Below are 16571 nucleotides of genomic sequence, written 5' to 3'. Positions count from 1 at the left end.
AGAGTCTCCTGCCTCAGCCTCCCGAGTAGCTGGGACTACAGGTGTGCACCACCACACCCAGCTGATTTTTGTATTTTTAGTAGAGACAGGGTTTCTCCATGTTGGTTAGGCTGGTCTTGAACTCCCGACCTCAGGTGATCCACGCGCCTTGGCCTCCCAAAGTGCTGTGATTACAGGCATGAGCCACTGCACCCGACCTTGGTTCCCTTTTGTGTCATCTTTTTCTGCCTGTTCTTCCTTTCTTCCTTTCCCTTCTCCTCCTCCTCCTCATCCTCTTCTTCTTCTTCATTCCTTTTCATCCATTTCTTCTACCCTTGTCATCCTGGTCTTCCTCCTCCCTTCCTCCTTCTCTTCTCCTGCCTCCTCCCCTATCCCTCCTCTTGGGTTATGCTTTTCTTGAATTGCATCCATAAGTAAAGTTCTGTGCTGAGTGTCTGAGAGAAAAGAAGCAAGCCCTGGTTCTTGAGGCACTTACATTCCCACTGTGGGTGGGCACATGGGTGAGCCACAGGTGGCATTTCTGGGCAGGACTGTTGTACCTTGCAAGCTGGAAGCGCAGTGTGGTCCTGGGGTGGTACATCTCTAAGGCAGCAATGAGGTCAAAGGCTGATGGTGCTATCATGGTGACGAGGGAGACCACCACACTGACCTGTTGAGAGAGCACATGCCAGAGCCAGGCATTCCCAGGACCCCTGATCAAGCCTCACCTTGTGCATTTGATCTCTTTCCCTAATATTGGATCAGTGGGTATCCACAGGGTCCTCGGATCCTCCATGGAAAATCTCCCCAAATCTCTGCTAATTAGCTTTTTTCAAAAGGTAGCCACCACTTTATCATGGCCTTTTTTTTTTTGAACTCTCCTTAAATGTTCTGAGGACACTCATACATGCCGTTTGGGATTCACTAGGCCAGGTGCAGTGGCTCACACCTGTAATCCCAACACATTGGGAGATTTGTGAGGCTGCAGGAGAATTGCTTGAGGCCAGGCATTGAAGACTAACCTGGGCAACACAGCAAGACCCCATTTCTACCAAAAAAAAAGAAAAAAAGAAAAAGAAAAAAACTGGCACATGCCTATGGTCCCAACTTGTTGGGAGGCTGAAGCAGGAGAATTGCTTGAGGCTAGGCGTTCAAGATTAGCCTGGGCAACACAGCAAGACCCCATCTCTACCAAAAAAAAAAAAGTTGGGGGGCACACACCTATGGTCCCAGCTTGTTGGGAAACTGTGGCAGAAGAATTTCTTGAGCCCAGAAGTTCGAGGCTGCTGTGAGCTGTGATTGGACCACTGCACTCCAGCCTAGGCAACAGAGTGAAACCTTGACTCAAAAAGCAAAAAGGATTCACTAACATTTCTGCCACAATTTCCCCAATTACCGTCTCACAGTATTTATACTTCCCTGACCTTGGATGGAAGACAGAAATAACTGCAACTATTACCAATAGAAAAGGAAAGCCTGAGAGGTAATGTAATATTCTTTCTGTACATGGAAGATTAATTATCTAGAGAATTATGCCCAGCTTTTGTTTCTCTGTACTTACAGCAGAAGAAAGAGGAGTTTTAGCTGGTACAGATGTTTGAGATAAAATAAGAAATAATTTCTGAATATATCTTTAAAAAACTATCATATTTCTATCTGTAAACATACAAGTACACAGTAATTCAATTGGCATAAAATAGAGGCATGGGAAAAGGTTACCTAGGGTAGAGTAGACTCAGATTTTGATAAATTACTATACATTGATAAATATGCACATGGTAAATTGATGACCATCTTACACACCTTTCTTTTTAAATCCCAACGGGGGTAATAATTTTCATAGAAATGGTCTGAGAGATGGTTTTTGTGCTATTTCTGCCTTTCAAATCTGTACAGAGAAATTGGGCCAACTTTTCAGTACAATGGTTTTAAAATGAATATTTAGAATTCCAAAATTTTTCTTAACCATTCACTTGGTGATTTTCTATTTATGAGAATATTCACACAATGGAGGTGGGGGGAAGATGATTGTTTAAAAAATAAACCATTTGTGTAGAGCTGGTTCTGGAAGCATTATTTGTCATTTAGATATTCAGAAACTACCTAAATATTCACGAATGGCACCTGGTGAACTTTAATCCATGCTATGGAATACGTGCAGTTGTTAATTCCAATCTGCAGGTAGAATCAATTTGTGGAACATGGATGTGAAGGAACAGATGTGCAAAAGGCAAAACACAGTCGGTGGGGCTCAAGGTTGAGAACGGTGTGAATGCTTGAAGGCGTTTTTGAATCAAACTCTTTCCCAAAGGAGATGAATAAAATTGCCCTTCTGGCTCAAAGTCCTTATAGTCCATGCTCTAGGACAAGAGGACTAAAGTTTTTTCTAGAGGTATTCCCACCTAACCCACATAAGGAACAAAGAGGCAGGCTACTTTTCTGTCTCTTTCTCTCTCGTGTTTTTGTTTTTGTTTTTGTTTTTTTGAGACAGTCTCGCTCTGTTGCCCACACTGGAGTGCAACAGAGCTCACTGCAGCCTCTGTCACCTGGGTTCAAGAGAGTCTCCTGCCTCAGCCTCCCGAGTAGCTGGGACTACAGGTGTGCACCACCACACCCAGCTGATTTTTGTATTTTTAGTAGAGACAGGGTTTCACCATGTTGGCCAGGCTGGGCTTGAACTCCTGACCTCAAGTGATCCACCTGCCTCCCAAAGTGCTGGGATTACAGGCATGAGCCACCGTGCCCGGCTATATCTCTTTTCTAGGGTGCTGCGGGTAATGGCAGTGGGTACCTCATTCTTTTCCCAAAGTGTCAGCTCCTTCTTCGACTGCTCCAGCTTCTGGGACCGGTCCACCACAAAGTAGATGAGATAAATGCTTCCAGCCAATGAGAGAAGCACCAGGATGTTGGCAATAATCCTCAGGCAGATAGTCACTGCCCTGGGGAGAGAAGCAGGCATGAGGACGGCACACAGGATCCTGCTCACAGCACCGCGATGCAAAGACAACACTACTTGGGGACTGGAACACATCCATTGCCAAGAGGATTCTCTGCCCTGAAGCATCAGTTCTCTTGCAGCCCACCTCACCCCATACCCTAGAATTCCTCATTTCCTAAGAGATCAACAACCAGTCATAAATTCAACCAGCCTGCATCAGTGGGGCTTGAAACAAACAGACGAACAAATAAACGCCTCTGGTTTTAGAGTATTTGGGTTTCAGTTCTAGCTTTACTACTTAAAATTGGAGTCTTGTGGTATGCACATTAAAGATATAGGAATTCAAGTAAATGTGTTCAGCAGAGGGAGGGAGGAAGGAAGGCAGGGAGGAAGAGAGGAAGGGAGGACACATGAATCTGCCTGTCATCCCATATATGAATATGACATTATACAGTCATGTGCTGCACAATGGCAATTTGATCAATGACGGAATGCTATACGACAGTGGTTCCATAAGATTATAATGGAGCTGAAAAACTCCTACAGCCTAGGACATTGTAGCACAATGCATTGCCCTCACGTGTTTGTAGTGATGCTAGTGTAAACAAGCCTACTGCACTGCCAGTTGTATAAAAGTATAGTACATGCAAGTATGTACAATACATATTTGATAATGATATTAAATGACTGTTACTGGCTTAGGTATTTACTATACTTTTAAAAATCATTATTTTAGGGTATACTTCTACTTATTCAAAACAAAATGTTAACTGTAAAACAGCCTCAGGCAGGTACTTCAGGAGGCATCCAGGGTAAGGCACTGTTACCATAAGAGATGACACCTCCGTGCGTGTTATTGCCCCTGAAGACCTTCCAGTGGGGCAAGATGTGGAGGTGGAAGGCAGTGATATTGATTGTCCTGACCCTGTGCAGGCCTAGGCTAATGTGTGTGTTAGTCTTTTGTTTTTTTTTTTTTCTTTTTTGTTTTGTTTTGTTTTGAGACGGCATTTTGCTCTTGTTGCCCAGGCTGGAGTGCGATGGTGCAATCTCGGCTCACTGCAACCTCCGCCTCCTGGGTTCAAGCGATACAGTCTCCTGAGTAGCTGGGATTACAGGCGCTTGCCACCACGCCTGGCTAATTTTTGTATTTTTAGTAGAGACGGGATTTTCCCATGTTGGCTAGGCTTGTCTCAAAACTCCTGACCTCAGGTGATCTGCTCACCTAGGCCTCCCAAAGTGCTGGGATTACAAGTGCACACCACCATGAGCGGCCTGGTCTTAGTTTTTAACAAAAGAAGTGTAAAACATAAAAAAGAAATAAATAAATAAAACAAAGCTTATAGAATGAGGATATAAAGAAAAATGTTTTTTGTACAGCTGTACAATGTGCTTGTGTTTAAGTATTACAAAAGAGTCAGTTTTTTAAAATTTAAAAGTTCATAAACAAGTGACAGTAAACTAAGACTAATTTACTATTAAAGAAAGAAACTTTAAGAAATAAATTTAGTGTGGCCTAAATATAGGGTGTTTATAAAGTCTACACTAGTATGCAATTGTGCCCTGGGCTTTCACATTCACTCATCACTCGTTCACTGACTCACTCAGAGCAACTTCCAGTCCTGCAAGCTAATTCATGGTAAGTGCCCTATACAGGTGTACCATTTTTAAATCTTTTATACCACATTTTATTGTACCTTTCTATGTCTAGGTATGTTTAGATACACAAATACCATTGTGTTACAATTGCCTACAGTATTTAGTACAAGTGGCATGCTGTTCAGTTTTGCAGCCTAGGAGTAATTGGCTATACTATATAGCCTAGGTGTGTAGTAGGCTATACCATCTAGGTTTGTGTAAGTACATTTTATGATGTTCCCACAAGGACAACGTTGTGTTAAGACATATTTCTTGGAATGCGATCCCGTCACTATGCAACATCTGACTGTATTCCTTTGGTAGTTTCTTAATTGTCTTTTCCCTTTAGAAGAAAGCTCTAAGCTTTTTAGCCTTTTTCAATGCTGTTATCTTCAGCTCTTAAAACAGGCTTAGCATATATGGATGCTTCATAAATATTTGCTAGATGAATAAGTAAATAAAGGAGCAACTAGTGGGAGACACGGGGCTCATCTCTTTCCTAATTTGGTCTCACTTCTCATATGCCTCTGATAGTGAGGGCAGATGTGTGAATCAGTAATGATTCTAGTACTTACATACATGTTTCTGGTTTTAACTGAAACACATCCATTTTTTTTTCTCACACTGGAGGACAACTCCCTGTCTGACTTCGATTGGCCTATTTTGAAGGTACCTTCTTCTGCCAACTTTGGAGCTTGTCTGAGCCTGGCTATCCCAGGCCTTTTTGTAGGTAGTTTTATGTGGAAAAAAGCCTGGAATCCCAGGCCTTTTTGTAGGTAGTTTATGTGGAAAGTGATCCCAGAAACCAGGAGTGCAGGTCCTGGAGTGGAGCAGGAGAGAGGGGCCATCAGTACAAGGATATGCAGTGGGGCTGGAAGCAGCTAGAGGCAAATGCAGGGCCTTCTGAGGGACTTATGAAATGCCTGACAGAACTGACTGCCCAGTGCGAAATAGCAAAGCATTTATTCTATTCCCAGTGGTCCAGGGTAGCTCCATGAGCATTCACTCCCAGCATTGCACCCAGACTCTTGGTTGCATGTGCATGTGTGTTGACTAGGACCTTGTGGATGCCTACACAGCAGCCTCAGAAGGTCCCTGGGGCACCAAACAGTGGGTACCAGCAAGGGGTACATGCGTGCAGCTGGTGGTAGCCTGCACAGTCCTGCCCAGTAGCAAGGGCTGGAGAAAGGTATGGCCAAGAGGATTTGAAGGGACACCCAAGGTATACCATCTTCTCCATGAAATTTCTACCCATTGGGGACCTTGGGCAGGTCACAACACCTCCCTCTACACGTGTTTTGGCCCTTGATTTGCACAGTGAGGAAACATTCCCAAATGAGATGATAAATGTCACTTTGCTTGGTAAAAATGACAACACGGCACAGTACGTTATTATTATTACCAACTCTGGTGGAGGAGAACTACAGAGAAAGGATCAGATGGCAGAATCCCATACTTTTATTTTATAGGTGAGGAACTTCCAGTTCATGAAGTTCAGAAGTATTTCCCAGGTCATCGACATTAATGACAAAGAGAGGACTAGAATCCATGTCTTCTGACTCCCTATGGACAGCCCTTTCCGACTCCTCCCCGACTCCCTAATAATGAGGGACATTATTCCAGAGGCTGGGTGTGTTTCCTTAATTCCCCATGTCCTTTTCTACAAGTCCTCTGAAAGGGCTTTCTGCACTATAGAAAGTAATCATGAGGGCTAAATAACAAGTAAGGATGTGGGATGAACAGATCTACCTGTCTCCATGAGGTCAGGGCCATTGCCCTTCCCTGGGAATGGCTTTCCCTTTCATTAGTTCTCTGGTTGAAGGGCTTCACCCTCACCAGCATAGCTCTCAAGATCTCAAGAAGAATCTTGAACCTAGGAAATCATCTTGAAAGGCTTGTGAACATCAACTGGATAATATTTGTGTCTTATGACTTGTTTCTAAATAAAGCTAGTCTTAACAGCATAAGTTGGTGCTCAAAGTACCTCTTTTATTATCTAAGTAAAAAAGTAAGAAATAAGAAACTGGTCAATTTCAGACCCTCTCACCCTTATTACAGGATCTATGGAAGGAGGAAGTCATCCTAAATATTGCTAAGGAAAAAATCATTCAGTTCCCTCAGATCACATTATGAGAAAGGAAGAAAGAAGAGCTGCCTGACAATTATCAAAATAAGATATAGATGATCTGGTAGTTTTTGTACCAAACTAAAAACAAAACTTATCAATGAATTCAACATGGGGAGTGATAATACCTACAGGTTTTTGCTTTTCTTTTTCTCCTGTTCTTCCAGTATAGCTTCCTTTAAGAAAAATACATACAGCAATAAAAGCTTAGCATCATCATTAATTATAAATCATTAGAAATAATTTACCCAGTAATTTAGCTCATACTTTCATTGTCTAGGACTTTATTCTGAAGGATTTAATTGATGTAAATGAATTAGATATCAATAATCTAATAATCAATTGAAAAAAGATATTGGCGGTTGGGAAGAGGGATTGGGAGATAGTATGGCTGTAATAATTTAAATTAAGTAATATTTTTTCTCAAAATAGTGCACCATTTAGCTGTCTGTATAGTTCAATAGAGCTAAGTCTCTGAATATTTTTGATTGCATTATTTTCTAAGTTAGAAGTAAAAGCCTATATCCCTCACATATATGTATTCATTCATTTTCAGTTTATATACATGCAACATGGTAATAATCCATTATGTAAATTATCTAAAATATACAAACTGAAATTTTAAAAGGATAAAATGGAAAAATTTAAAAATAAAGAAGTTTCAAAATGTTTCTCCCTCCCTTCATTGAGTCATTTGGTACATTTCCTGGAGCATGTTCACCTCACTTTGGAAACAACTGCCCTGGACAATGAACATCAATGGGAAAAGGATGGTTCTGGCTTCCAGCTGAGGACTAGCGGCTGGCTCTGACCCTGGGCTGCCCACCCCTGCAGGCTGCACAGGCCCACTCACTCACCCTGATGCTGTTCACGATGGCAGCTGTTTTGCTCTCTGCAGCCTCTGGGTTTCCAATGAGGTAATCCCAGGCACAGAACACCCGCCAGCAGAAGGTGTAGTTTTCGTTGGAAGCACTGGCAAGGCTCATGCGGGAGTTCTTAGCCATCCTGCCAAAGAGGAGCACAAACAGGTCATAGGAGTCTCAGGAATAGGGGGCTGGAGCTAGCACCCACAGAGCCTTTGTGTGAATTAGAATAGGCTGCTCCCCTCTGGGTGGACGCAGCTCCTCAGGTCACGGCTTGGACAGCACAGCACCGACTGGATTTCAGCCTGTGCTTGTGACCTCATCAACAGTTTGGAACAGCGTGAAAACTGTGATGGCCCATTATTGTATGAGTTCATTTGACAAGGAGTCCCACCACTGTGGTACCCAGCAGGTCACTGCAGGTGTGTGTGCCCCAGGAGCCAGCTTTTCTCATCTCTGTGCAGCTGTGATTGTGAAATAAAAATATTTCCTTTGAATCAGTCTTCTTGGACCTCCTTCCCATGGGAACTCTACCCCATGGGACTCCATATAACATGCTGGGTCCCTCTTTCACACATTTCTTTAGATATTTGAAGGCAGGAGTCATGAACCCTCCTTAGGTGAAACTCTCCCTACTTTTCAGAGCCTTTCTCCTGCAATAAGCTCTCCTTTCCATCCATATTTCTTGCTTCCAAGTTTGCTCTTATCTGTCTCTTACATTGTGTGTCTAGTAAAGGGCCGAGTCTTCGACGTGGGTCCTGGAAGCCACCAGGAGCTAACCTGGAAAGCTTCAGGGGAACTGAAGGCCCCCAGGTCATTATGCACATCCTCAAGTATTGTTTATTTGTTTATTGTCTTTTTTACCCCAAACCGCTTCTATCTGCATTTTGCTAACATGCCACAAGTGGGTAGGGTGATGAAGGGTGGTTACACAATCAAGCAGAAGCAGCAGGTGAGCCAGCGTGGGTGGGGCCAGCTTTTCACGGGGTTTGGAGCCTCCCTGTCAGTCTGCATTTCTCTAGCTCCCACACGGAAGCTTGGAATGGTAAGCCAGAAGGGAACCTGGTGATGTTCGGAGCCAACGTGCCCATTTCACAGATGAGGCCCAGGGAAGGAAGGTGAGCTCCTGCAGGTCTCACAGTGAGGGTGGTACAGGGCTCCTAACCCCACCAGATTGTTTCTTTTGCATTTAGCCTCCTCCGGTGATGACCTAGAGGTGCCAGCTGCATCACAGCACACACAAGCCCGGCCTTTGCAAAATTTGTAGCTAGATCACAGGCAAACAAACATACAACCAAAGGAGGACGTTTTGCTTTCTGCAACCTCTGGCCACCTAGATCATATTGCTTATGTCCCTATTAGTGCAGCTACTGCATTGTCTAAAATTACACAAACTGGTAAATCTATATATGCTTCTTGTATTTCCAGGCCTAATATAGGACCTAGTACAAAGCAGTAAGTGTTTAATAAGTACTTGTTAAAATGAACATGCCTCTTTTAGCTTTGGTCTTCTCATCTGTAAAATGGATACAGCTATGTCTTAACTTTACAGGGCTATTGACAAGATTAGATGACATTACACATATCATAATGCTTGATATATATTTTGAAAAATCGAGCAGTCATACTTTTTTAAAAGAATGATGAAGCTGTAAGCAAACACTGCCATCCCCACTAGGAAATACGCCAAGGGGAGCCGGTAGCCAGCTCTCCCGATCTTCCTCTCCCTGCCATAGTATCCGTAGAAGAGGACTGAGTACTGGAGGTAGCCCTGCAAAGAAAACACTCAGTGTCATTTCTGGTTCCCATTCCCAGGTCTCAGAACTGTGGCCCATCCACCCCTTCCCTCAAGACAAGAGTGTGGCCAAGCATCAACCTCACCCCCAGAGACCAGACAGTATCCAGGTCTTGGGCAGATGAAACTTGCTCCTTGGGGATGGTCTTTCTGGCTGTGCTTCCAAAGGGCTGGCCTGCAATCAGCTGGTGAGAAAGGAAGGCATGTCATGTGGTCCTCTGGGTGGGAGGGGACCAGGAGAAAATGAGAGATTGATCTCCATGTGCTTGTGAAAATGCCACACATAAGAGATCTCCAGGGGGTGGATTTCTGCTTGATTTTCATTAATGAAAAATTAATCTTGGGTGGCCAGATTTTCTTTTTGCCTGTCTAGAGCTCACCTGGGTGTGCTCTCTCTCAGCTAGACATGGTTTCTACAGGTGGATTATTAAGGCCCCTGTTGGGAAATGGCCCATTTACTTTTTGAGGATAACATTTAGTTGAAAATGGGTTTTATTTCTTTAATTTATATAAATGTAAGAGGCACAAGTGTGGTTTTGTTACATGGATATATTGTGCTATATCATCTGGGGTTTAGTGTACCGATAATCTGAATAATGTACATGGTCTAGATATTATTTCAACTTTGGACTGGCAAACCGGCTGGTTGGCCAAGTCCAGCCCATGGCCTTTTTGTATGGCCCAAGAGCTAAGAATAGTTTTGCATTCTTAGCTCTTTTTCTTTTTTAAGTGGTTGGGGAAAAAAATCAAAAGAATTTATATAAAATTCAAATTTCAGTATTCATAAATTAAATTGTATTGAAACACAGCCACATCCACTGGTTGATATACTGTCTGCGGGTGCTTTTGTGCTCCACGGCAGATTTGAGTCATTGTGACGGACACCAAATAGCCCACGAAGCCTAAAGTATTTATTCTGTGGCCCTTTACAGAAAAAGTTTGCCAAGCCCTGCTTTACCCAAACACATATATGTTCCTCCCCACAATGACAACCAGAGGAGCCATTTTATGCGACTGCTGTAATGTCTCCTCTTTTTCACGAGTGGTACTTTTTTCTCTCCTGAAACATCTTACCTCTGGAATGACAATAAAAGCACCTGTCATAATGGTGAGCACAATATTAATTCCAAATAACCATCTCAAGAATATGAAATAGGAGGCAACGCCAGATCCAAAATGACCTAAAGACAGACAAGATTATGAGAACAGTTTAAGTAAAATCCTCATAGTGCAAGAAATCCTACAAAAAGAACACCATAACTTTTCTTACATCCACAGGAGATAGAGTAAGAATGCCATTATTGTACCAATCGGGGTGTTTCTTCCTGAGTGTTAACTTAGACAGATCAAGATGCCCCTGAATATCTATCAGTTTTACAGGCAGGAAAAATCTCTAGTTTGCCTAAAATGCTATTCAATAGTCACTTCCCTAATGACATATTCATCTAAAATGGTCTTATCAAATTTCTAATATTTCATGTATGTTAACAAGTATTGGCATCTTTTAAGAATTTGGCATATTTCTTATCTATTTTGCCTCATTTTGAGAATTTCAAGGATTTTGCTAAGGGTCTTTTTGCCTTAATTTCAAGATAAAACACAATTTACTAGATGCTCACAATAGTGGACAGTGGGTGAAGAGTACAAAGGAACTCTCTTTCCAACTTTTCTATACATCTAAATTTATTCTAAAATAAAAAGCATAGTAAAAACAAATTTATATCTATTGAGAAAATCCAGGAGCATAGAATAACTTAGATGAGGATGTAGGCAACAATTCCACAACATTCTGGAGTAGGTAGTTTCATGTCATTAAAAAAAAAACTCTTAAATTTTTATTTCAAATCTAGTTTATGTTTGTCATAATGAGTAGCAAAACACAAAACATCACAAGGACAAGAAAAATTACCTATTCTGTGATCACTAAATTAAAATCACTATTAGAATTACTTTCTATTAAACTTTTAGTGTAACCCTCCACAATTATCCTATGCAAATAGTGTTTTTGTATAAGATTGGCATTTCTCTCCAGCATACATCTTCAATTACCAATATATTACAAGCATTTTCTCTTGCCAAAAATACTATTCTATAAAATAAATTTTATTGTTCCATTAAGTGAATTTTCCATAACTGATTTAAACTATTCCCCACGACTTGACATTTAGGACATTTCCAACTATTCACCAGGGTGAATAGTTCTATAATAAATACTTTCTGTCTAAGATAAGGTTTCCTAGAAGCAGAGCTTGAGAAAGGGATTTGGCTACAGGTGATTTGTTGAGGAAGCACTCTCCATAGAGAAGATGTGAAGGAGTCAGGTAAGGTCAGGGGAAAGAGCCAGGGAAGGGCACCATCTTAGCTGCAGCCTAGCTGAGTCTATCCCATCAGGAGCTCTACAGCATGAATTGCACCACTGAGTTGGTCTCACTGGGAGCAAGGGATCAGACTTGAATCCCGCTCTGTTAATGGTCACTGCCTCTAGACTCCGGCTGGTGAGTGTGGGATTGGGGTGATAGGAGGTAGTCCTGGGGCAATTCCCTGAAGGGGAGCAGCTGAGTGACAAGCAGTCCATACTCAGCAGCAGAGGAAAGGGTAGACCAGCCAAGGAAAGGCAACCTGGGTACAGCACTAATGGCAGTGGCTGCAGTCTTGTTTGTTTAGTTTATTATGGTTTTCTCTGTTTTTGTTTTTTTTATTGTTTTGTTTTTAGGAAACGGAAGCATATTACCAAAGTATGTAACATTTTGAAGACTTTTGGTACATATTAAAACTTTTTAAAAAAGAAATACTGTCCTAATTTACATTTCTGCCAGCATATCAAATTGTTTGATCCATTTAAATATTCACCATGTTTTTCCCAATTTGTCATCTAACTTTTAGCTTTATTTTTTATGTATGTAAATTTTATTTTTTTGGTAATTAAATATAACAGTACTTTTTCCTCCTTCACTTTTATGATTAGATATGTTTCCATTCTGCAATCATAACATCTATTGTCTATTCAAATATGTAATGGAATTTTAAGTGAAGGAATTAAACTTACTCTTTAAAACAATTGAATCAATTGTTCCAGTGATACGTATGCAGTAATTCAGACTGACTTCAATAATTATTGCATGCTAAAATTCTAAAAGCTAAGTGTATTCCTGTCTGTTCCTGCATTTTTTGCTTACTCCTTTGATTTGCCAGTCAATTCCCACACTATGCTATACTGCTTCAGCTGTTGTAGCTGTATGATATATTTTAATATCTTGATCTTACAACTTCATTTGCATTCTTCTTTATAATTTTTTAATTAACCTATAAGTTTTATGATCATTTTGTTAAATACTTAGAAACAATACATTGAGATTTTTATTTGATTGCATCAAACTTGTAAATTAATTTTGGGAAAATTAACATTTTCCAAATATTAAATCTTTGTATGCATTTTAACAAGACTTTTATATCTTGTGGTATAATTTTACAGTTTCCTTTATTTTGGACTTATTGTTAAGTCTATTCCAGATACTGTGTGTGTCAGTGTGATCGTGGACATGATTTATTTATTTATTGGCGCATGTTTTCTAAATGGGCACAATTATCTCTATGAAAATGCAGATTTTTGTATTTGTGTTTCGCAGTTCCCTGAGCTACCCTCTTATTCATCCTCATAGGTTTTCACTTGATCCTTTCAAGGTTTGCATTTTATCTGACTGAAGGAGTGAACTGGGAGAGAACAGCAGAGCCACAGCGGAATGTGGAAAGGCCTGCGTCGAGACTGTTCCCATCCTGGCAGGTGGTGGGGACAGGTATCTTGTCTTCTGGGTCTGTTGTCCCATGTGGAGCCCGGTGACCCTGCTATAAGAGTGCCCTCAGCTGCACAGCATAAGGACCAGAACACAGCAGACTCTCCTTAGGCTGTGATTGGCCACTAGCATTGCATTCCTGCTCCACTCTCCAAGTGTAAATACTTACTCTCGATTTTCTTTATCCTCATTTCCCAGGGAATGAAGATGACCACAAAGTTACAGGCGAGACGAGCAAATTTCCGCCAGAGCTAGACAAGAGGGGTCAGGATTAGATGTCATATTCATGAAGATGGCAATGACTGTGCAGTACTAGGCACCTAAATGTAGTATACCAGATACTCCCTCTGGTAATCCCTTTAATTATGGATTATGGCTTCATAGGCCTTTAAGCTGCACTAGAACCAAAGTAGCTCCCTTCTCTGTGCTCCTAACCAGGTGAATGGACACCGGCTTTGGATAAATAATGCAAGCTGTGGCCCCATAGAATATGCACCTTAATATAGACACCACCCAGTCTGTGGTATCTGTATTGAGGTGCGTATTCTATAGGGTTGCAGTTTGCATTAGCCATCCCATTCCTGATGCGGGGTATCTCTTGCTCTTTGAGAAAAGAAAAAGTTTAACTTTTGGCAATTACATCTTAAAACCACAACACACAGTAGAAATTATTCGAGGAATGATATATGAATAAATCCACTTGATCTTGCCATAAACCTAAGGGGTTTCTGAGAGTGTGCCCCAGGAATCCGGATGCCTAACGAACTCTCCAGGTGATTACAAGCACATCCCTGTTTAAGGACCAAGAGGTTAGAGCCTACCCTGAAAATAAGCCCCACTCCAATGTGTGACTTGCCTCCTGCTACAGCCTCTTTCCTGGATAGAGCTGTCGGGGATAAGGTCTAAAAATTTGTCTTGTAGTTTTGGCTGGGTGTGGTGGCTCATGCCTGTAATCCCAACACTTTGGGAGGCCGAGGTGGGCAGATCACGACGTCAGGAGTTCGAGACCAGCCTGGCCAATATGGTGAAACCCAATCTCTACTAAAAATACAAAAATTAGTCGGGCATGGTATCACGTGCCTGTAGACCTAGCTACTCAGGAGACTGAGGCAGAAGAATCGCTTGAACCCAGGAGGTGGAGGTTGCAGTGAGCCGAGATCGTGCCACTGCACTGGAGCCTGGGTGACAGAGTGAGACTGTCTCAAAAAAAAAAAAAAAAAAAGTGTCTTATGTTTTTAAGATGCAATTGCCAAAAGTTTAAAACACATTTCTTAAAGGGGAATAAAACAAGACATGCCCTGACACTAGTTCTGCTTCCAACAAAGTTGGCAGGTTGTGCATTTTAACACACACACAATCTGGGTATGTGCTGGAAGTAAATGATATCATTGCAGAAAGAGGGATTACAAATGTAATTATGACATTCTGAGCTATAAGACTGCACATGGTCCCGGTACAGACACATATGATAATGTCATTCTGGACATGTCTGCTGAGGCCAGAATGGCTGCTTGTAAATGAAAATCTGAATTTTATCAGAAGTTTATCAGAAGTTGTTCATCTTCTGTTCATGATTTGAGAGCCAACTCAAATACAGTCACTCCCATGAACACAGAATCTCTGTAGCCAGAAAAGGAATTATCTGATTTGTAAACTCCCCTAGCAATAATTTTTGGTCTCTCTCATAATGTTTATCATAACTTACCTTACATTACCTTAATTTTGTTCACCTGGCTTGTCTCCTAGAGCCTAGAGAGGGAGATGGAGGCTTTCTGATCATTTATTACCCCAGTATCCAGAGGAAGGGGTGCTCCATCATCCTTTGGCAAGGGTTTGGTGTTGGAAAGCATTTGAGTCTCTGGCCCGTTTTAAATCCCTGAAGACTAAGAAGCACGGGGCGGAAAGCCAGCGACCTGAGTTCTAGCTGTAGTTTCACATCTATCTCACTATGCATCCCTGGGGAAGTTATTTTCTTTCCTTGGGTTCCATTTCTCCATCTGTATAAGAAGTCAGATTCAATTAGTGGCATTCAGAATGCTCTTTAAATTTAAAGTTGTATGAGAATTTTCATACATGCAACAGGCTAAGGTAGGGCAGCTTTTGTAGGTGGGGGTAAAAAATCTCCCCCACCACCCCACCAGTAGTGCTTGAGGAGCCAGGGTCCTCGAACTCAGGTTAGAGAGCACTGGATTGAATGGTCCAAGATGCTCATTCTGGGAATGAGAGTCTATGCAAGTTGGCCCAAAGGAACTTCTTAAAGGAAAATGTGATTGAAAAAGGTGATTTGTTGATAACGTGTTCAGTAAGGCATGGGGGAAAAAGTTTCATGCTTCTCTGATGATTTATACCAAATCTCCATGGCAAAAGCCTTGAAACAGGAATAATTCAAAATTTAAGAACAAAGCAAAATCAAAACAAAGAAAACTAAACTTGGAAGAACAGACCCTAATTGTGGGTTTGGGTTATTGAGCTTTGCTAACTAAGAAAAAGTTCTGTCTTTGGAAAGACTTACATGTCCACCCAGAAGGTATGTAACAGCATATGTGATAGTTCATGAAAAGTATATTTATTCATAGTATGTGTTAAGCACCTAGATTGTGTTGACTTATCAACATGTCAACATGAACTGTCATACATGTTGTTAGATATGTGGTACATGCATGTATCATACATACATATATATTTATACATGTATCATTATACATGTATGTATCATGCAGCTCTAACAATATGTATGACAGTTCATGAAAAGTATATTTATTCATAGTATATATTAAGCACCTAGGTTGTGTTTTCCTGTGAATGCAGATAGTGGGCATGACATGCAAGATGTCAGCTGGTATGGAGTTTGCATTCAGGTAGAGACAAGGCAGCCACAAGCAAATCCATGCCACAGTGGGACACGGTCTATTAGGACTGGGGGAGAAGGCCCTTTAAACAATCAGGGAAGGTCTAGCTGAGGAGGTCATACTTGAGCTGAGACTTGAATGAAAAGGAAAATGAAAAGTAAATGGGAAGAGTAGCTTTATAAAAGGGGAGAACAGCCAGTACAAGCTGTGGGTTAGCATGAGCTGAGCGTTTTACAGAAGAGGATGGAGGAGAGAGGAGCAAGATAAAAGTTTGGATTACCTCGCTCAATGTAAAAACTCTGCTTCTAATAATTCAGCCCATTATCAAGTTATACCTTTAATTCATACTGAGTTTACTATTGCTAAAAGTCCCAATAGCTTTTCATTGTTATATATAATAGGTCATTTGAATTCATGTGAAATACTTTATTTCCTGTAGCATTTCAGCTTATTTAGAGAAAACAAAAGAGCTTTGTAGTTCATATGTCTACAAAAAGATAATTTATTTCATAAACTCCATCATAGTATGGCAGGAATAAGGAGTCATGGGTGATTTGGTCATAAAAACAGATGAGAATTTTAAAGAAGATTTTTGT

The 16571-nt window shown here is 41.2% G+C and overlaps 1 protein-coding gene and 1 long non-coding RNA gene across 2 annotated transcripts in view; one reads left to right on the top strand and one right to left on the bottom strand.

Moving 5' to 3' along the window:
- LOC105509213 overlaps positions 1 to 16571 on the top strand; it is a 114765-nt gene that overhangs the window by 24812 nt on the left and 73382 nt on the right. Inside the window, exons 4-5 of the long non-coding RNA XR_001001403.1 lie at positions 9356 to 9523; positions 12995 to 13112. This is a non-coding gene — a long non-coding RNA (uncharacterized LOC105509213). The remainder of the gene's footprint in view (positions 1 to 9355; positions 9524 to 12994; positions 13113 to 16571) is intronic.
- TMC3 (transmembrane channel-like 3) overlaps positions 1 to 16571 on the bottom strand; it is a 41000-nt gene that overhangs the window by 17094 nt on the left and 7335 nt on the right. Inside the window, exons 4-11 of the mRNA XM_011938357.1 lie at positions 13296 to 13377; positions 10410 to 10516; positions 9422 to 9520; positions 9169 to 9311; positions 7535 to 7682; positions 6810 to 6853; positions 2771 to 2918; positions 540 to 649 (exon numbers count right to left, since the gene is read on the bottom strand). Of these exons, the coding sequence (XP_011793747.1) occupies positions 540 to 649; positions 2771 to 2918; positions 6810 to 6853; positions 7535 to 7682; positions 9169 to 9311; positions 9422 to 9520; positions 10410 to 10516; positions 13296 to 13377 (881 nt within the window). The remainder of the gene's footprint in view (positions 1 to 539; positions 650 to 2770; positions 2919 to 6809; positions 6854 to 7534; positions 7683 to 9168; positions 9312 to 9421; positions 9521 to 10409; positions 10517 to 13295; positions 13378 to 16571) is intronic.

The sequence above is a fragment of the Colobus angolensis genome, unplaced genomic scaffold, assembly GCF_000951035.1.
Source record: "Colobus angolensis palliatus isolate OR3802 unplaced genomic scaffold, Cang.pa_1.0 Scaffold172, whole genome shotgun sequence".
Lineage (NCBI taxonomy): Eukaryota > Metazoa > Chordata > Mammalia > Primates > Cercopithecidae > Colobus > Colobus angolensis.
The sequence above is the reverse complement of the archived record's forward strand: the minus strand, read 5'-3'. Positions and strand labels throughout refer to the sequence as shown.